We start from the raw sequence: 22,475 nt of genomic DNA on the forward strand, positions 1-22,475 counted from the left end.
ATGTGGAAATGTCACACGTGAAATCCTGATTTTTGGGTTCTTTCCCATTTTCCATTCAGTCCATCAATTTGATGTATTTATTTATTCTTACTCTACCTCCTCTCCTCCATCTTTCCCCCACACTCTATCACTTTCTCTCAAACCCACCATCTGTCCCCTGTCACTTCCCTGGACCAGGACACTCTGAAAAGACAGGAAAAATGTTATCAAGCTATGCAGAAGGAAGATGAACAGAACCCTAGTTCTTTATGCAAACCTTCCTCTCTCTCTCTCTCTCACACACACACACACACACACACACACACACACACACACACACACACACACACACACTTTACTCCTGAGATAGCTTTCCCTAATCCTCCCTCCCTCAGTAGTCTTACAGTTGGGGGAAAATATCTCATTTGCAGTGAATGCATAACCTGCCATGTGTAGACTAGACTGGGTTTTGGAGTCGGCGTAGGCTCTTCTCTAACGAGTCTTAATACTGCTCAGTGCTCACCGCACTCATCCCAATCACACAACGCCACAACGCTGTCTCTCTGCCATCAGTGTTTATGCTAATGTGAATATTTGTATTATCTCCAAGTGGGTTTAATGGAAGCGAATCAGGCACAGAAGCAGGCTTCCAAAATGGCCGCGTTGATTTGTGCGTGGACAAGGGTCGAACAACCAGCTCTCTAATTTCCATAGCTATCGGAGAAAAGAATTGTGCTCATCAGTGAACCAGTCCAACTCCAGGGGAAGTTTGAGTGATTGAGGAAACGCTTCTTAAAGTGAACTTGCTAGAGTGTTGAAGCTAATTTGGTTGATTTGAGAAACTCTGCTTAAAGTAATACAACTTGCCGAACTCATTTTAAGTTAACTTTACCAAGTGTTTTAAGTTAATTTCATCCCATGAAAAACTTAATGTAAACACATAAGCTTGACCTTGCTAAAACTTGTCAAGGAGAAATTCTCTTAAGTGAACTCAATTAAGTGAACAAGATGAGCAAACCATGACCGGGCAATTTTTAGTTTTTACTTGAGTAAACTTGACCTATCCTGATACTCACCTCCGTTACCTTGACCTTGTCTAACAACACTGTGTTTTGACACTGACACCCAGAGGGAAGTAGTGGTATAGTGTAAACTATAAATCACTCACACAAATGTTCACGCAATGTTAGCAGGCCTCTAATGTTAGCGCTGGAGCTGTAAAACCAGCTGTTTCCCTCTACATCCCAGTCGCACACATACACAAGTCGGTTCTCCTCCAATGTATTGCAGTTTAACAATGCGAATATGCGGTAGTCCGATTTGAATGCATTTTGGAATGTGCATGTGTTCTGAGACAGTGCCGACAGTTCAACGGAGGGTCAGGTCCAACCTGTTCATTGGAGGAGACTGTCGTCTATTTCAGGCTAGCTGCTGCCAAGCCTGGAGACAGAGCAAGAAGAGTCCAATGGAGTAACTATAGGTTAGGTCCTTGTACCCTCTCAATCCAGACCAAGTTTATAGTCTTCTCTACTCTAGACAAGTTCCTTCCTGCTTCTTTCGTCTATGAGTCTGTTTGTAATCCACAATGTTTTGGAGACGAGACACACTTATAAAAAAAATGTTACCCTTACTTTACCAGGTAAATTGACTGAACACATTCTCATTTACAGTAATGAACTGGGGAATAGTTAAAGGGGAGAGGAGGGGGGGATGAATGAGCCAATTGGAATCTGGGGATGATTAGGTGGCCATGATGGTACGAGGGCCAGATTGGGAATTTAGCCAGGGCACCGGGGTTAACACACCTCTACTCTTACGATAAGTGCCATGGGATTTTTAGTGACCACAGAGATTCAGGACACCCATTTAACGTCCCGTCTGAATGACTGCACCCTACACAGGGCAATTTTCCTCAATCACTGCCCTGGGGCATTGGGATATTTTTTTTAGAGGAACGAGTGCCTCCTACTGGCCCTCCAACATCTGAGGCATATGTCACAAAGCCAGCTAGACATATTTGGGATTTTCTAAAGATGGCTATTTTCAGTTAGCTTCATAGTCCTACGAAGTTGGATACTGATTAATCACCTGCCATTAGACCGCAGACATACTTATTTGGTCTGTGAGTTTGTACATAACCAACAACATTTTGGGGTCACGAGACAACTGGACTTCAGATCTCTTGCTTGCTTTGGTGGCATCAGCACACCGTTGATAAACATATCACACCAGCTAGACAATGGGAGTTGGAATACACACATCTCTCAATGCAAAATGGCCGCCTCAGTGTCGGCACGTTCCGCTATCAACAGCATGTTGCACGAGGTTGTCGCATCATAGCCAGCAGGCACTCCATGCCAGGTGTCAGTGATGCCTATGCCCCGACTATGCCCGTTATCACTGGCATGGTGTCGATGCCAGGCTGTCACCAGAATTGAGTGCCCCCTCTCTTGTGCTGGAGATGCCCTTGTTGTTCAGGGCCACGGTGAAACAGGAGAGGGGGCACTGGTTACAAGCTGGCCAAACAAAAGCTTTCCTGTGTGCCACAATGCCAAACACCACTTTAATCGATCAGGCTGCTGGGTTAGGGTTAGGCTATGACGTCAATCCCTAGGCTGAAAGCAATCCCACAAGTTATACTTCCTTTATCGAAAGGACAACGGAGATAGTCGAGAAAATAGTAGAGACTAGTTAGTTTGGTATAGAGAAGAATATGGAGGCTTGGTAACATGGCGGCTTGGTAACATGGCGAGATGAAGGAATACTGTGTGTACTGTGTGTGTACAGCACGTGCATGTGTCTGTGTTTGTGTTTGCGCGCACATTGCTATTGTGGATGAGAGCAGAGCAGAAGACGAATTTCCGTCGTAACAGATGGCCAAGTAAAGTTTGAAATTGTGGATTCAGATGAAAGGAACAAACTGACCATTAGCTTTTCCTGTTCTCTGCAACAAAGGCTTTTTGAAGTCACCGCCAAGACAAACTGGTGATATTTATTTGAGGTGAACACCCAAGTACCTCTGAGGGGCCCAGTCCTAAAGGATTTGGAGTTTGCTGCAAAACAAATGCCCCAAAATAGCACCTCAAATATGATTTTTCAGAAGAGGCTTGTTACAGAGGATATGGTCAAATGGCTGTATAATGGTGCGTGTGTTGCAGTCTAATGGCCCATGCTCATCCTGCGTGGTTAATAACCCTCATTAAAGTGATTTGTGCCGCCAGACACAGATAGAATTCTACACACAGCCGGCCCACACTGATAAATGGGCCTGCTTTCTCCATGTGCCAATACCCATAGCTTTCTCTGACGTTCCCATTCTGGTAGGCATCTGTAGACTTTAGTTTATCTCATAGATCTGATTTTGTTTTATGGCATTTCTGCGTGCGTGTGCACTACGCATGTGCCTGCGCTCTATACGGGGACGTGAGACCGTGGTAGTTTGGAGCAAGGCTACGTTGTGTCACTGCCTCTCACCGTAGTGCCTCTCACAGTCGTACTGGGAAGCCAACGAGGGAGAGTGAGGGAACGAGAGAGCGAGGTGTGGGTCAGATAGGATTCCCCCCATTCCCTCCTCCCTATGACAGGACCTAGCTACTGGGATAGCACATTACCCCCCCCCCCCCCCCTCCCTTCCCGCTAAACACAGGAATAGCTCATACACACCCACAGACCAGCAGAGTGAAAGCCAGAACCGTAGCCATGTGGAAGCAGGTAAAAGAGTCCAGTTTGATTTAACCCTTAACTTTCATTTAACCATTTTAAAAAGCTCTGCGTTTTGTAAGTGCTCACCATTCCAGCAATCTAGGGAGAGCGAGAGGCAGAGAGAGAGAGGGGACAAGGTGGAACTGAGCTATTGGGATACTGAGGCGACATTGACCGAGGGGGCAATGCCCGAGCTGTAGGAGCTAACTGCCTAGTGGCTCCGGCTCTAAGGAAACAAATGGAAGCAGCTCTGAAACAGCACTAGAACTGTAGTTACTGTCATAGTTCAGCTGAGTTGCAGTTTTTATTCGGAGGATGTAGCAGGAAGTCGCTTTGGTGAGCTTGGGCTTTGCTTGGATATCATATACAGTATTGTAGGCGATCTTCAGAGGGTTGTGCAGTGCAGCTACACAAGCTAATTATTGATCTATTTCGATAGTACAGTCAGGTGTGGAAGTGCTAGCTTTAGCTGGGATTTGATTGAGATTTTAAAGAGATAAAAGAGGTAGAGTTCTCATTTAGGTGACAAACATGTAATTGAGGAAGAGGGAATGGCTTCAGTGAGCTTAACTGTGAAATAAAGTTGACACTTGCTTTACTAGGATGCACAGTAACCTTTTAACTTTTCTTGGAGGTGTGTAGGTTTTTATAGTTTTGGTAAATGTTGTACATAGGGCTGTGAAGATAATGGAATTGTGGATTCATTGTAATGCAAATGGTAATAATGGCGCCGGAGGGGATGGCTGCCGTTTTACAGGCTACTAACTCTGCTATTTTGTGTGTTTTTATGCAATTGTTTGTAACTTATTTTGTACATAATGTTGCTGCTACCATCTCTTATGACTGAAAATAGCTTCTGGATATCAGAACAGTGATTACTCACCTCGAACAAAGATTATTTTCTTTAATGAGTCCGACGCGAAGGATATACGGTTTCACCGAGTCGGGGCTGAACGACGACACGGATAATATTCATTTGGCTGGGTTTTCCGTGTATCGACAGAACAGCTATGTCTGGTAAAACGAGGGGTGGGGGTGTGCGTCTATTTGTCAATAACAGCTGGTGCGCGATGTCTAATATTAAGGAAGTCTCGAGGTATTGCTCGCCTGAGGTAGAGGTACTTCATGATAAGCTGTAGACCACACTATCTACCATGAGTTTTCATATATTTTTCGTAGCCGTCTATTTACCACCACAAACCGATGCTGGCATTAAGACCGCACTCAACAAGCTGTATAAGCCATAAGCAAACACGAAAATGCTCATCCAGAAGCGGTCCTCCTAGTGGCCGGGGACTTTAGTGCAGGCAAACTTAAATCCGCTTTACCTAATTTCAACCAGAGGGGAAAAAAACTCTAGACCACCTATACTCCACACACAGAGACGGATACTTAAGCTCTTCCTTACCCTCCATTTGGCAAATCTGACCATAACTCTATCCTCCTGATTCCTGCTTACAACCAAAAAGTAAAGCAGGAAGTACCATTGACTCGCTCAATATGGAAGTGGTCAGATGACGCGGATGCTACTCTATAGGACTGTTTTGCTAGCACAGACTGGAATATGTTCCGGGATTTATCCAATGGCATTGAGGAGTATACCACCTCAGTCACCGGCTTCATCAGTAAGTGCATTGACGACGTCGTCCCCACAGTGACCGTACGTATATATCCCAACAAGAAGGTATGGATTACAGGCAGGATCCGCACCAGGCTTCAGGCTAGAGCTGCCGCTTTCAAGGAATCCGGACGCTTATAAGAAATCTCGCTATGCCCTCAAATTAACCATTAAACAAGCAAGCGTCAATACAGGACTAAGATTGAATCCTACTACACCGGCTCTGAAGCTCGTCGGATGTCGCATGGCTTGCAAACTATTACAGACTGCAAAGGGAAACCCAGCCGTGACCTGCCCAGTGACACGAGCCTACCAGACGGGCTAAATGCCTTTTTATGCTCGCTTCAAGGCAAGCAACACTGAAGCATGCATGAGAGCACCAGCTGTTCCGGACGACTGTGTGATCACGCTCTCCATAGCCGATGTGAGCGAGACCTTTTAAACGGGTAAACATTTACAAGGCCGCAGGGCCAGAAAGATTACCAGAGCGTGTCCTCAGAGCATGTGCGGACCAACTGGCAAGTGTCTTCACTGACATTTTCAACCTTTCCCTGACCGAGTCTGTAATACCTACATGTTTATTATCTGTGCATAGTCACTTTACCACAAACTACATGTACAAACTACCTCGACTAACATGTACCTCCACACATAGCCTCATTATTGTTATTTTATTGTCTTTTCATTTTTTACTTTATTTAGTAAATATTTTCTTAACCCTATTTCTTAAAATTAATTCTTGGTTAGGGGCTTGCAAGTAAGCATTTCAAGGTAAGGTCTACACCTGCTGTATTCGGCACATTTTGATTTGATTTAACAGTTATTGTAATTTTAGTTTCCTTTTTTTTTACCTTGCAAAATGCATCTTTGAAATTGACATACCAAAAGTAATACAACACAGCTTTGGTGACACCCCTATCTTAAAAACAACTGATTTGACAGCTTTGAACATTTGAACTGTTCCACTCTGCTAGTAAAATGATTATGGGCTATTGCTGCTATTTGACAAACTATACTTAAATATAAAGTTGAATGCCCCCTTCACCTAAAATGAATGTATTAAGACATTTTCTTGTTTTTTTGTTGACATTTATTGCCCATAATTGTCACTGTTATACGATAATTGTGCCAGCCCATATCATGGGGCTTGAAGGGAGTTGAGATGCATTCCTTACGTTAGTTGTAGTAGTAGTTAGTCGTACTGTACTGTAGTTGTACTGCCTAGTTGAACTGTATATTTTGCTGTATTGCAGTTTCATGTAGCTACATTAAAGGGATAGTTTGAAATTGTGTAATTATGCCATTTTTTTCTACTTACCCAGAGTCAAATTCATTAATGGATACCGTTTTTATACAGTACCAGTCAAAAGTTTGTACACACCTACTCATTTCAGGGTTTTTCTTTATTTTTACTATTTTCTACTTTGTAGAGTAATAGTGAAGACATCAAAACTATGAAATAACACACAGGGAATCATGTAGTAACCAAAAAAGTGTTAAACAAATTCAAAATATATTTTATATATATATTTTTTTAAGTAGCCACCCTTTGCCTTGATGACAGCTTTGCACACTCTTGGCATTCTCTCAACCAGCTTCATGAGGTAATCACCTGGAATGCATTTAAATTAACAGGTGTGCCTTGTTAATTTATGTTATTTCATTCCTTATCAATGCGTTTGAGACAATCAGTTGTGTTCTGACAAGGTAGGGGTGGTATACAGAAGATAGCCCTATTTGGTAAAATACCAAGTCCATATTATGGCAAGAACAGCTCAAATAAGCAAAGAGAAACGACAGTCCATCATTACTTTAAGACATGGTCAGTCAATCCGGACAATTTCAAGAACTTTGAAAGTTTCTTCAAGTGCAATCGCAAAAACCATCAAGCGCTATGATGAAACTGGCTCTCATGAGGATCGCCACAGGAAAGGAAGAAACCAGCCTCAGATTTCAGCCCAAATAAATGCATCACAGAGTTCAGGCAACAGACACATCTCAACATCAACTGTTCAGAGGAGACTGCGTGAATCAGGCCTTCATGGTCAAATTGCTGCAAAGAAACCACTACTAAAGGACACCAATAAGAAGAAGAGATTTGCTTGGGCCAAGAAACACGAGCAATGGACATTAGGCCGGTGGAAATCTGTCCTTTTGTCTGAGACCATATCATTTTTGGGGGGGGTTCAACCGCCGTGTTTTTGTGAGACGCAGAGTAGGTGAACGGATGATCTCCACGTGTGGTTCCCACTGTGAAGCATGGAGGAGGAGGTGTGATTGTGTGGGGGTGCTTTGCTGGTCACACTGTCAGTGATTTTATTTAGAATTCAAGGCACACTTAACCAGCATGGCTACCACAGCATTCTGCAGCAATACGTCATCCTATCTGCTTTGCACTTAGTGAGACTATCATTTGTTTTTCAACAGGACAATGACCCAAAAAACACCTCCAGGCTGTGTAAGAGCTGTTTGACCAAGAAGGAGAGTGATGGAGTGCTGCATCAGAAGACCTGGCCTCCACAATCACCTGACCTCAAACCAATTGAGACGGTTTGGGATGAGTTGGACCGCAGAGAGAAGGAAAAGCAGCCAACAAGTGCTCAGCATATGTGGGAACTCCTTCAAGACTGTTGGAAAAGCATTCCTCATGAAGCTGGTTGAGAGAATGCCAAGAGTGTGCAAGCTGTCATCAGGGCAAAGGGTGGTAACTTTGAAGAATCTCAAATATAAAATATATTTTGATTTGTCACACTTTTTTTGCTTACTACATGATTCCATATGTGTTATTTCATAGTGTTGATGTCTTCACTATTATTCTACAATGTAGAAAATACTAAAAATAAAGAAAAACCTTGAATGAGTAGGTGCGTCCAAACTTTTGACTGGTACTGTTTCTCTGTGTGCAGTTTGAACGCAGTTTCTGGAGCCATTGCTAACTGGCGTTAGCGCAATGACGAAGTCTACAGGAGCCGCTAGCATGCTGAGGTGCCTACTGACTGTAGTGATACCTTTTAATGTGATGAAAATGCCAACATATAAACCTGCGTGCTGCTGTTGCTAGCCTGGCTCCCACTGTATTTGACTTAGTCTTTGTGTAATCCAACCTAGTGGACTCACTCATCATACATGATACTCTGTAGTCCTTGGCAGGGTTGTGTGTGTGTGATTGTGTGCACGTTCACTTGTATGTGTACATGCAGTTTACTTGTGTGTGTAGATGTAGGCTACATGTGTGTACGAGTGTGTACATGCTGTATGTGGTGTGCGTGTGATGGTTGTGTGTGGAGGCTTGTATATCCAGTCCTAACTACCCGACTCTTGAAATCAATCTGTGCCTTTAACAATAGTTCAAAGTCTGCGTTAAAACAGTTTTCTTTTGGAGGAGAGTGGTGGTGTTCTGAGTTTCTCCTTCTGATGACACCGGAGCCTCTTCATCTCTTTAACAAAAGCCAGCGTGTGGGATGGAAGGATAATTATTAGCTGTATTATTCAGAGCCTACATAGCAGCTCCACTCAAAGGGCTACTTTAAATGTCTGTCTATGCCACCACGTACGCAGACACCCACATCGCATTACACACACCAACTTATATACACACACATTGATACCCACACAAACGAATGCATGTACACACACGCATACACACGTATACATGGACAGACAGACGGACCGACTCATGCGTGCACACACACACCCACCCACCCACACCTCTCCGCACTTTGAATGGGAATGACCTCGCTCTGTCCCTCAGAATGCACCAACCGCCCTCCTTTTTCTCCCTCCCTCCCTCGCTCCCTCCCTCGCTCCCTCTATCTGTCCCTACATCTGTCCTCCGCCCTGCATTTCAAACACATTTCATCTGGAAACCTTTAAATAGACCTGACCTTTTTGACTGAACACACACCCACTCACCAAATAGATGTTTTGAAGCAATCTGTCTTTCTCAGCGCGGGGCTCTCGCAAACCTGCCAGCTGTCTCACGCCAGTAGATACGGAGACAAATGTCTCCACTTAGGATTGGGTGAGACGTCAGTGAGAGAGGAGGCTGCATCCCGAAAGTTACCCTATTCCCTATTTAGTGCATACATTTTGACCAGGACCATATGGGCACTGGTCAAAAGTAATGCACTATTTAGGGAATAAGGTGCCATTTGTGACGTAACCAGCTGTTCAAAGCCAACATATTTAGCCTTTGATACACTACATGACCAAATGTATGTGGACACCTACTCGTCAAACATCTCATGGCAAAATCATGGGCATTAATTAATATTGAGTTGGTCCCCCATTGCTGCTATAACAGCCTCCACTCTTCTTGGAATGCTTTCCACTAGATGTTGTAACATTGCTGTTAGAACTTGCTTCCATTCAGCCACGAGTATTCGTGAGGTCGGCCACTGATGTTGGGCGATTAGGCCTGGCTCACAGTAGGGGTTCCAATTCATCCCAAAGGTATTCGATGTGGTTGAGGTCAGGGCCCTGTGCAGGCCAGTCAAGTTCTTCCACACCGAGCTGACAAACCAATTCAGTACGGTCCTCGCTTTGTGCACAGGGGCATTGTCATGCTGAAACAGGAAAGGTCCTTCCCCAAACTGTTGCCACAAGGTAGGAAGTGCAGAATCGTCTGGAATGTCATTGTATGCTGTATCATTAATATTTTCCTTCACTGGAACTAAGGGGCCTAGCCCAAAACATGAAAAACAGCCCCAGACCATTATTCCTCCTCCACCAAACTTTACATTTGTCACTATACCTTGGGGCAGGTAGTGTTCTCCTGGCATCTGCCAAACCCAGATTAGTTCGTCGGCCTGCCAGATGGTGAAGTGTGATTCATCACTCCAGAAAATGCATTTCCACTGCTCCAGAGTCCAATGGCGGCAAGTTTTACACCACTTCAGCCGACCCTTGGCATTGTGCATGGTGATCTTAGGCTTGTGTGCGGTTGCTCGGTCACAAAAACACATTTTATGAAGCTCCTGAAGCATTTTCACAGGTTGTCACTTGTATGAACTTTTTAGCCTCTCTCTCACTCAGTGATAGTGGTTTTGATATAGGAGAAAGATGGTTTCTCATAGGGAAATGCATACTGTACTGGATGAAAAAAAAGGAAACCGTTTTAAGCCAAGGCCTATTGTTGGCGTAGGCCTATTATAAGAAAAGTGTGTGTGTGCGTGCAAACAAAAACAGCCCTTTGCTGCTGTCCTGACAGGCCTCAGTACAGAGCCCCTGACAGACCACAGCACTTCAATAGCACCGCTAACCAAACACAGCAGCCTGGTTTTACAGTAAACACACACACACACACACGGGAGACTTGAATTAAGTCTGAAATGGGAGCAAGTTAGGAGAATGTAGGTTAAATACTGGTTTTAGGTTGTTTTAGTTATAGGGATGTGACAAATGGAGAAAAAAATTACATACAAAAAATGCTTAATGTCATGTGAATTCACTTTGCAGCTGTGCTGCTGTCAACCGTCGCACGGTGCGTCACTTTCAGATGGTTAAGCATTGTACCTGTACTATCATTGCTGTACCTCAATTCCATCTCGCGAAGTTTGGATTTCCATTTACAGTTGAAGTCGAAAGTTTACATACACCTTAGCCAAATACATTTAAACTCAGTTTTTCACAATTCCTGACATTTATTCCAAGTAAAAATTCCCTGTCTTAGGTCAGTTAGGATCACCACTTTATTTTAAGAATGTGAAATGTCAGAATAATAGTTAAGAGAATGATTTATTTCAGCTTTTATTTCTTTCATCATGTTCCCAGTGGGTCAGAAGTTTACATACACTCAATTAGTATTTGGTAGCATTGCCTTTAAATTGTTTAACTTGGGTCAAATCCACAAGCTTCCCACAATAAGTTGGTTGAATTTTGGCCCATTCCTCCTGACAGCGCTGGTGTAACTGAGTCAGGTGTGTAGGCCTCCTTGCGCACACACACTTTTTCAGTTCTGCCCACAAATTTTCTATAGGATTGAGGTCAGGGATTTGTCTTGGCCACTCCAATACCTTGACTTTGTTGTCCTTAAGCCATTTTGTCACAACTTTGGAAGACTCATTTGCAACCAAGCTTTAACTTCCTGACTGATGTCTTGAGATGTTGCTTCAATATATCCACATCATTTTCCATCCTCATGATGCCATCTATTTTGTGAAGGGCACCAGTCCCTCCTGCAGCAAAGCACTCCCACGATATGATGCTGCCACCCCTGTGCTTCACGGTTGGGATGGTGTTCTTCGGCTTGCAAGCCTCCCCCTTTTTCCTCCAAACAGAACGATGGTCATTATAGCCAAACAGTTCCATTTTTGTTTCATCAGACCAGAGGACATTTCTCCAAAAAATAGGATCTTTGTCCCCATGTGCAGTTGCAAACCGTAGTCTGGCTTTTTTATGGCGGTTTTGGAGCAGTGGCTTCTTCCTTGCTGAGCGGCCTTTTAGGTTATGTCGATATAGGACTCGTTTTACTGTGGATATAGATACTTTTGTACCTGTTTCCTCCAGCATCTTTACAAGGTCCTTTGCTGTTGTTCTGGGATTGACTTGCACTCTTCGCACCAAAGTACGGTCATCTCTAGGAGACAGAACGTATCTCCTTCCTGAGCGTATGACGGCTGCGTGGTCCCAAGGTGTTTATACTTGCGTACTCTTGTTTGTACAGATGAACGTGGTACCTTCAGGCGTTTGGAAATTGCTCCCAAGGATGAACCAGACTTGTGGAGGTCTGCAATTGTTTTTCTGAGGTCTTGGCTGATTTCTTTTGATATTCCCATGATGTCAAGCAAAGATGCACTGAGTTTGAAGGTAGGCCGTGAAATACATCTACAGGTACACCTCCAATTGACTCAAATGATGTCAATTAGCTTAACAGAAGCTTCTTAAGCCATGACATCATTTTCTGGACCCACTGGAATTGTGATACAGTGAAATCTAAGTGAAATCTGTCTGTCAACAATTGTTGGAATAATTACTTGTGTCATGCACAAATTAGATGTCCTAACCGACATGCCAAAACCTTAGTTCGTTAACAAGAAATTTGTGGACTGGTTGAAAAACGAATTTTAATGACTAACCTAAGTGTATGTAAACTTCCGACTTCAACTGTAACTTCTCAAAGTATTGACATGCAGGACCGCTGCTGTCGCTTGCTTTTCTCTGCCATTTTTCCAACTGCTAACGATGATGACATAGTGGTGGAGCGTCATCTCTAAAATAATTGATTCCTTGACTCGAGTGTCAAGATTAGATTCCGCTAGGACTCCACTCCTAAGTTTCAGTATTTTTGGAATGGTGGAATGGTGGAGACTGATTTGTTGCCATACTTCCGAGAACAGAAACACTTCCATCTTTTTTAGCGAGCTAGCGAGGGATGGAGAGAGAGGGGAGGGGCACCGTATAGACAGTCAGAACCGTGCACTAGGCCTGTCTATCGGCAATCAAAACCTCTATCTTTCAATTAAATGCTGTATCTCGCAATTTTCTGGCTTGCAATGTCAAGCAACTTCAGTCAAGCAACTTCAGTCAAGCAACTTCAGTCAAGCAGGGCCTATCATCAATGAATAGGCTAGGATATTGAGATGAGCGAGATGCAACACTACGCTCTCCCTGTCACACACAGTATCTGCACATGTGTACGGGTTCACTTCACTCTGTTCTGTGCGGTAGCCAGGGCACCAAAACAGTGGAGAAGTTGAACTTCGTGTTGCAACGCTCTTAGTTGATGCGGAAATAGACCCACTATGCTCGTTCTGCGTCTCCATAAAAAAACACATTGTTTTTCGGTTATGGATTTTACTTGACAATAAGGATCTCAATTTTGTTTAAACGTTCACACCACTACTTAGTGATCAGCGCTTGCTGATGTTAGATGGAGACACTACTACTACTACTACTACTACTACTACTACTACTACTACTACACACACATAAACACATATAAACACATGCCTTTGCACACACATTCTAAGAGGTCAAGTCACCTGCATTGGGATGGGGTGGGCATAGTAGCCAAGTAACCAACATTTGTTTACATTAATGTTTACCTCCCTTGATGTGCCAATCAAGACTTGAGTGTCCTTACGTACCTCCTTAGCACTGTAGGTAAATACCACAGTGTACATGGAGAGGGTTGAGGTCAGCGCTAAAGCCAGTGTGGAGTGGGTTATTTCTCTTACCATGCTGGGTGGTTTTTGAGAGAAAGCAGACGTTTTTCTTAGAGGGATGTTATGTGTTATGACGCAGACTGAGTCCGCTTCACCTGTGTCTCTGTTTAGGTACTCCCACAACATGTTCAAAGCCAGATAATAAGAGTTAACATTTATGTAGTCTTACTTAATACCCCAAACCAGAATCGAACAGAAACAACCCAAAATACCAAACATCTGCCCATTAAAAAAAATACCAGAAACAACCAGAAACTACTCTAAACAGCTACCCTCAAAATACCAGGAACAACCGAAAATACCAGAAACTCCTCTAAACAGCTACCCTCAAAATACAGGAACCTACTAGAAACAACCCCAAAATATCCAAATCAATGTTTATTGGTCGCGTACATAGATTTGCAGATGTTATCTCAGGTGCAGCGAAATGTTTATGTTCCTAGCTCCAGCAGTGCAGTAATATCTAATATCCCCACAGCATGATGCTGCCACCACCATGCTTCACTGTCTTCCAGATGTGACGCTTGGCATCCAGGCCAAAGAGTTCAATCTTGGTTTCATCAGACCAGAAAATCTTGTCACTCATGGTATGAGAGTCCTTTAGGTGACTTTTGGCAACCTCCAAGAGGGCTGTCGTGTGCCTTTTACTGAGGAGTGGCTTCCGTCTGGCCAGTCTACCATAAAGGCCTGATTGGTGGAGTGCTGCAGAGATGGTTGTCCTTCTGGAATGTTCTACCATCTCCACAGAGGAACTCTGGAGCTCTATCACAGTGAACATCGGGTTCTTGGTCACTTGCCTGACCAAGGCCTTTCTTTCCAGATAGCTCAGTTTGGCTGGGTGGCCAGTTCTAGAAAGAATGATGGAGGCCACTGTGTTCTTGGGGACCTTCAATGCTGCAAAAACTTTATGGTACACTTTATGCTTCGACACAATCCTGTCTCTGAGCTCTACGGACAATTTCTTTAACCTCATGGCTTAGTTTTTGCTCTGACATGCACTGTTAACTGTGGGACCTTATATAGACGGTTGTGTGCCTTTTTACAAATCATGTCCAATCAATTGAATTTACCACAGGTGTACTCCAAGTTGTAGAAACATCTTAAGGATGATAAATGAAAACAGGATGCACCTGAGCTCAGTTTCGAGTTTCATAGCGAAGGGTTTCTGTTTAATTTTTAATACATTTGCAAAATGTAAAAAATAAAATAAATAATGTTTTCGTGTTGTCATTATGGGGTGTTGTGTGTTGATTGAGGAGGAAATTGTTTATTTAATCCATTTCAGAATAAGGTTGTAACGTAACAAAATGTGGAAAAAGTGAAGGGGTCTAAATACTTTCCCGAATGCTCTGTATGTTAGACATCGTGGATAAGAATGGCCTGAGATGGTGTGGTGGGAACAGCTGTGCTCTAAAACGTCTCTGGTGGTCCCAAAGAGATCCCTACAATATTATTCGAAAGAGTTAACCGTGAATTTAAAGTGGATTCAATATACGTTAACGTAGAGGGAAACAGACAATTTACATTGTAAAGGATTGGAACCATTTGTCAATGGGCTTTTCCATGACTGTATTGGATGGGTCACATTATAATTGAAAAGTTAGGAGCAGGCAAAAACAGTGATTTCCCTGTTGTAATTAAATCAAATAATTTTATTTGTCACATGCACCAAATACAACAGGTGTTGTATTAACTAAAGTAAAAAGTAAAAGTAACACAATAAAATTACATAACAATAACGAGGCAATATACAGGGGATACCAGTACCAAGTCAATGTGCGGGGGTACAGGTTAGTCAAGGTAGTTTGCACATGTAGGTTGGGGTAAAGTGGTTATGCATAGATAATAAACAGTAAGTATCAGCAGTGTAAAAACAAAGGGGGGGGCGGTCAATGTAAATTGTCAGGGTGGGCATTTCTTATAGCTTGTTAAGGAGCCTTTTGGACCTAGACTTGGCGCTCCGGCACCGCTTGCCGTGTGGTAGCAGTGCGAGAACAGTCTATGACTTGGGTGACTGGAGTCTTTGACCATTTTTTGGGCCTTCCTCTGACACCGCCTAGTATATAGGTCCTGGATGGCAGGAAGCTTGGCCCCAGTGATGTATTGGGCTGTTCGCACTACCCTCTGTAGCGCCTTATGGTCAGATGCCGAGCAGTTGCCATACCAGGCGGTGATGCAACCAGTCAGGATGCCCTCGATGGTGCAGCTGTAGACATTTTTGAGGATCTGGGGACCCATGGCAAATCTTTTCAGGCTCCTGAGGGGGAAAAGGTGTTGTCGTGCCCTCTTCCCGACTGTCTTGGTGTGTTTGGACCATGATAGTTTGTTGGCGATGTGGACACCAAGGAAACTCTGGACCCGCTCCGCTACAGCCCTGTCAATGTTAAATGGGGCCAGTTCGGCCCGCCTTTTATTGTAGGCCACGATCATCTCCTTTGTCCTGCTCACATTGACAGAGAGGTTGTTGTCTCTGACCTCCTGCTTAAAGGCTGTCTCATCATTGTCGGTGATCAGGGCTACCACTGTTGTGTCGTCAGCAAATTTAATGGTGTTGGAGTCGTGGTTGGCCACGCAGTCGTGGGTGAACAGGGAGTACAGGAGGGGAATAAGCACGCACCCCTGAGGGGCCCCAGTGTTGAGGATCAGAATGACAGATGTGTTGTTGCCTACCGTTACCACCTGGGGCGGCCCGTCAGGAAGTCCAGAATCCAGTTGCAGAGGGAGGTGTTTAGTCCCAGGGTCCTTAGCTTATTGATGAGCTTTGTGGGCACTATGGTGTTGAACGCTGAGCTGTAGTCAATGAACAGCATTCTCGCATAGGTGTTCCTTTTGTCCAGGTGGGAAAGGGCAGTGTGGAGTGCGATTGAGATTGTCATCTGTTGGGGCTGTATGTGAATTGGAGTGGGTCTAGGGTTTCCGGGATGATTGTGTTGATGTGAGCCATGACCAGCCTTTCAAAGCACTTCATGGCTACCAACGTGAGTGCTACGGGGCGGTAGTCATTTACCTTCGCATTCTTGGGCACAGGGACTATGGTGGTCTGCTTGAAACGTGGGTATTACAGACTTGGTCAGGGAGAGGTTGAAAATGTCAGTGAAGACACTTGCCAGTTGGTCAGCGCATGCTCGCAGTACACGCCATGGTAATCTGTCTGGCCCCGCGGCCTTGTGAATGTTGACCTGTTGCTCACATCGGCTACAGAGTGCGTGATCACACAGTCGTCTGGAACAGCTTGTGCTCTCATACATGCTTTAGTGTTGCTTGCCTCAAAGTGAGCATAAAAGGCATTTAGCTCATCTGGTAGGCTTGCGTCACTGTGCAGCTCACGGCTGGGTTTCCCATTTTATTGTCTGTAATAGTTCGCAAGCCCTGTCACATCCGACGAGCGTAGTAGGATTTAATCTTAGTCCTGTATTGACACTTTGTCCGTCTGATGATTAGTCTGAGGGCATAGCCGGATTTCTTAGAAGCGCCCTGATTAGAGTCGCGCTCCTTGAAAGCGGCAGCTCTAGCTTTTAGCTCTGTGCGGATGTTGCCTGTCATCCATGGCTTCTGGTTGGGATATGTACGTACTGTGGGGACGATGTCGTCAATGCACTTATTGATGAATCTGGTAACTGAGGTGGCATACTCCTCAATGCCATTGGATGAATCACAGAACATATTCCAGTCTGTGCTAGCAAAAAGTCCTGTAACGTAGCATCCGTGTCATCTGACCACGTCCGTATAGATTGAGTCACAGGATCCTCCTTGCTATAGTGAACTGGTTTTAATGCAGGAATCCGGAGGATAGAATTATTGTCAGATTTGCCAAATGGTGTGCGAGGGAGAGCTTTGTATGCGTCTCTGTGTGTGGAGTAAAGGTGGTCTAGAGTTTTTTTCCCTCTGGTTGCACATATGGGCCCTGAGACTGGCACTGGTTGTTTACAAGTAATACACTGAGGTCATCCCAAATCGCTGCAACATTACATTTGCTGTTGAATTTGATGGGGATCTGTGACCACGTCGCCATTGTAGCGCATGGCTGAAAAATACTGTGGAGGGTGGGTGCCACTGCCATCCCCTGGACAGCACTATTGCTAAATGACTATAAAATTATTAATTCCTGTTAAGCCAATATCGCTAATACTTATGCTTATCTGCATAGACAGCAGTACAGACTTTTCTAAGATAATTGTCTATGCTTAGGTAGACCCCAGTAGTGTCCTCTGAGACATACTCGTATCTAGAGCACAGTGTCTATTTTCCTGTGTGAAACATAACTCTGCTTGCGTCCCAAATGGCACCCTATTCCATATTTAGTGCATTACGTTTAGTGCCATTTGGGATGCAGGCCTCTGTCAAGACAACTAACAGCACAGCAGCCTCTTCACACGTCCCTGTGTGTATTGGACTCGAGTGCTTTTTTCCCTTCCTTAACCAGGAAGTGAGCTCTCAGCCGTCACTCCACATCAGCTCCTACAGGGACAGGAACAGGGACAGCAGCAGCTCAACTACAGGGATTTGATGGAGGGAATATATTGGGAGGGTGTTGTGCGATGGGTGCCCTATAAAGGCTTGTTTTTAAGTCACTTGGACTGTGTCCCAAATGGCAACCTATTCCCTGCATCGTGCAGTACTTTTGCCCAGAGCTCTATGGGCACTGGTTCGAAAGTAGTGCACTATATAGGGAATGGGGTGCCATTTGGCATGCATCCTTGGTGGTGTACGCAGGGCCTAACTGATTACATCCTAACCCCTGGAAGAGGAGGAATGCATTAGAGCTTCCTGGTACTCTGGGATATCTGGGGACGAAGCGCTGCAAATTGCAACTTTTGTCAGCGATCTCCTTAAAGATCCAAATCTGCCTTTATGTTCTGAAAGGGACTGACTTAACCTACATAGCAAGCAACAACAAGACGTGTTGAAGACTAACTGAACTTAGTATGTATGTGTGATTGGCTTTGCGATATCAGAAGATGCTACACAAATTTCTTCCCTAGTTATTTTGTGATGACAACACTTGACTATGAGATGTCAACACTCGCTGGTTCGGGTCCCCCGAGTGGACTGGATGGTGGATATGTCGATGTGCCCATGAGCGGGGCACTTCACCCTGATTGCTCCTGTGTGCTGCTCTGGATGGGAGCTTCTGCTAAATGACTAAGATGTAATGCAAATGTTGAGCGGTTTCACTGCAGGTGGATTGTATGTTTTTTAAAATTCATTAAAATATAAACTTCACTGATTCACTTAGTGTCAGTTACACACTTTCATAAATGGAACACTTGTCATCAGCCTTATCGTAGGCAGTCAACTTTGACCATGACTTTGATTTTCCAACTCACCCTCACTCTCCCACGAGATGAGTTGAATGTTGTAGCCTGTGTATAGTTGGAAAACATTGGGTGCCGTTTACCTTCAAAGTGTTTCCAAAGCAAAGCGTTATTGACCAGCCCCCCTGCCACCACCCCTCTTTGAATTTACACCCCTGATAGAGGGCCCTCGTGTGTCCCAAATGGCACCCTATTTCCTATGTAGTGCAGAAGTACATATCGGGAATAGCCTAGGGACGCAGGCCCCAGGTTGAAATCAATGAAGGCCTTGCCTGGCCTGACCGATCTCTATCGCTCGCTCTCTTTCTCTCTCTGTCTCTCTGTCTCTCTCTCTGTGTGTGTGTGTGTGTCCGGAATTTAGTGCTGAGCCTGACACTTTAGGACCAGATCATACGAGCTGTCCAGGACGGGGGCCACCGCCACCCCACACATTCTACACAGTCCTGAGAAAGTCAGGGGGGTGAGACTAGGGGGTTATTTGGTGCTTGAAACCCACTACGCCCCTAGAGAATGATCCGCTTGTGTCTACATGTGAGCGGAAGGGGGTGAAAATCCAACGCAATGACCACAGACTGATTCGATAGCCAGGGATGCTAAATTTGTTCCACTCTGTTTTTTCCCCCTCTCTCCTCCTACCTCCATTCCCCACCACTGTTCCCTCTCTCTTCTCCTCTGTTCCTCTCATAGCCATAACCAGAGGACCACGACGTTCCGGCACCCCGTGACGGGACAGGAGTCTCAGGAGAACGTTGGTTTTATCCTCCAAGAACAGTGAGTGACTAATCTACTTTTATCTACCCTTTGTGCGATGAGAACTTTTGGGTCTCAGAATATCGCTGGAATGCTAGTTAGTAATGGTCAGTAACAGACCTGTGGCCTCTCAGGAATGTCAATGGCATACATCTATTTGTAACTACGTGTGTGCAAACCTCAAACGCAGCCAATGCCGAGCTTAAGTATCTGTATTCATTCAGCGTCTCAGACAAATATCAATCTTCAAAGTAAATCCAACTGTGTATTATTTCAAGACTGTAGATAGGAGCCTAAGAATTGTGGCGATGGCCAGATATGTCAAGGTATATGGAGCAGGGAAACAATCTATGGATTAATGGAATAGTGGTAAAAGCCAGTACTGTTGGGAAAGCTGACATTTGGGAAAGTTGGCTTTGTTGGATTATAGATATGTAGTTGTTGTTTGGTGTATACAGCATTGGGTGTGAAGTTAAAGGCAAAGCCAGTGTTGTTTAGAAACTGAGATTATGGAACAGAGTGGTACATTAACCCAAATAGGATGTTCTTTCTCTCAGTCCCTTTATGGATCATTAAGGTTGGAAGGGTGGACCATTTGCCCTCTCAAATGTCCAGAGCCTGGTCTCCAGATTCCACTTACCCTTAGCTGGCCTCTACCAGGCCATCTTAACCCTGACTGTGTGAACCAAATGGCACACTGTCAGTACAGCTATGATTTACCACCCTAACTGCTCATGAGTTGTGACCTACAAACTCTGGTATATAAGTCTAGTGTTATAGGCGCATGATCTGCACATCTTGAAACCCCCTTAAAATCTGCCAGATTTAGAGTTTAGCTCAGAGTACTGGTGTGGGATGACACAACGCAGCGCATCTGTCCATCTCTTGCTCTAATTTCTCTTTCTCTCTTTGCGTTCTTCTGTCTTCTCTCTTTTTTTGTTGCTCTGCCCTCAGAAATTGTGTGCAAGGAGATTCTGAAAAAAATGACCAGGTTTTTCTTAATTCCTGGTTGCATCATTCCCAGATGGAAGATACCCTCCCAGCTTATCCCCTCCAGATTCTGGGAATCCTCCGACCAGGATTTCTGAAAAACCTGTGAACTTTGGGAAAGGAGACTAGCACCATTGGTAGAACCTTGTAGTTGATTTTACTGAAGATTTTCTATTATATTGACAAGATAGTCAAGTGACCGCTCTAACAACGGGGCGGCAAGTAGCATAATGGTTAGAGCGTTGGACTAGTAACCGGAAGGTTGCAAGATCCCCAAGCTGGCAAGGTAAAAATCTGTCGTTCTGCCACTGAACAAGGCAGTTAACCCGCAGTTCCTAAGCCGTCATTGAAAATAAGAATTTGTTCTTAAATGATTTGACTAGTTAAATAAAGGTAAAATAAATAAAATAAAACTTCTATTCGATCAAATAAGCCTCACATAGAAAACTTGACACTCTCATTGACCTCTACAAATATTCCTCATTTCATGGTCTTATTTTTTTGGGACAGATTTTGGACAGAGTAAACCCTCTCTCTTTGCCTCTTCCTCTCTGGTTGTTGCTTGTCAGAAGTCTTCACTCTTCCTGTGCTCTAACCTTAAATGGGGGACCAAAGATGAGTGAATTTAGACTACCTTTGGTTAGAACAAAGTGCCAGTTTTCCCCCTCCTGTGTCAGGGTCCAACACTTTGGCCCAAGATGACACAGATTGTAAATGTTGTGCACAGTCATTCTGTGAAAAAGATTTTGGATTTTGTTCCTCAACACAAAACTACAGTGACAAGCATGAGTTCATATAGAACTTTCTTATTTCTTGAATTTCTCATTGCATCTACACACTGCACTGGCTGCTCATCAACATAAAATCTAAACAGCCGTGGAGCAAATAACACGGACACCACACACTCACCAACGTAGAGCTCTGTTCTCTATCTCTACCTCGCTCCATATCTCTCTCCAATCTGTCTCACGTTCTCTCTCTGGTAGTCGCTCCATCTCTCTCGTTCCCTCTTTCTCCCTCTCTCGGATCTAGCTCACTCTTGCTCTCTCCTGTGTCTGGCAGATAACAGGAGAGCACATTCCCCTGCTATGTTCTGATGGATCCGTCTCATTAACGGCTACAGTATGTGGGCGTGGAGGCCCATTTGAGCCGCGCAGATAATGTGTCACGGCCACTCAGCATGCACACTCTCTAGTACTGCATACAGAAGGAACAGGCCAGAGGTGTGTTTGTGTCAGTGGGTGCGTTGTGTAATGAGTCTCAGTGCAGCTGCAGCCTTGAAAACGTTTCGGGGAACTAGGCAAGCTATAATGCCGCAGCCATGAGAATTGTGGGATACAATGTAGCCTAGCACTACCTGTAGTTTGGTGAGCGATTTACAATCAGTGCATTCAACAAAAGTAGGTCAAACTACCACATAGATCACAGGCGTTGCTCTGTCTTGCTCTATACTAGGGCTAGTCCAGGATTTCCGTCAGGAAAATGTGGCGCCGGACAATGTGACCGGGAAGATTTTAATTTGCTGGCTATTTCAGAAATGTATTGGACCTCTATATACAGTGGGTGCACAACCCGTTAGGGTGACCACCCACAGTGCTCAGAATGACATATCACATTTAGATTATGGTAATTCATCTTAACAGAACATGCAACTCGTGTAATGAAGCAGCCAATAAAACAACATTTTCAAACATTTGCTAAAATATAATTCCCAGGGAAACACCATTCTAAACAGCGCACCTGATAGCAGGTGACAGATATGAAAATCTCTGTTAGAAAGAGGGGAACTCTAAAGATGCAACCACTAGGATGGGTTGCTAATATGACCAGGACTGTTCCTTTGGCTTCTGGACAACGCGAGAAAGTTGATATGAAAGCCAATAGAGCAGGAGAGAAATGCTGGTTTCAATGGCATACGAGGAAGTCTTTATGAAATAATTGCCTCCACGTTTCTAT

At 44.3% G+C, this 22,475-nt stretch overlaps 1 protein-coding gene across 6 annotated transcripts in view; it reads left to right on the top strand.

Annotated features, from left to right (window-relative positions):
- The window catches only part of LOC120066100 (pleckstrin homology domain-containing family A member 7-like), a 172,574-nt gene that overhangs the window by 82,765 nt on the left and 67,334 nt on the right, over nt 1–22,475 (top strand). For 3 of the 6 annotated variants that reach the window (XM_039017206.1, XM_039017207.1, XM_039017208.1), the window contains exon 4: nt 19,467–19,550. In XM_039017206.1, coding sequence (XP_038873134.1) covers nt 19,467–19,550 — 84 coding nt within the window. Of the gene's footprint in view, nt 1–3,485; nt 3,691–3,854; nt 4,018–8,221; nt 8,285–19,466; nt 19,551–22,475 lie in introns of those variants that run through there. The other 3 variants (XM_039017210.1, XM_039017211.1, XM_039017209.1) reach the window with 3 other exon arrangements.

This window comes from Salvelinus namaycush, chromosome 21 (assembly GCF_016432855.1).
Source record: "Salvelinus namaycush isolate Seneca chromosome 21, SaNama_1.0, whole genome shotgun sequence".
Classification (NCBI taxonomy): Eukaryota; Metazoa; Chordata; class Actinopteri; order Salmoniformes; family Salmonidae; genus Salvelinus; species Salvelinus namaycush.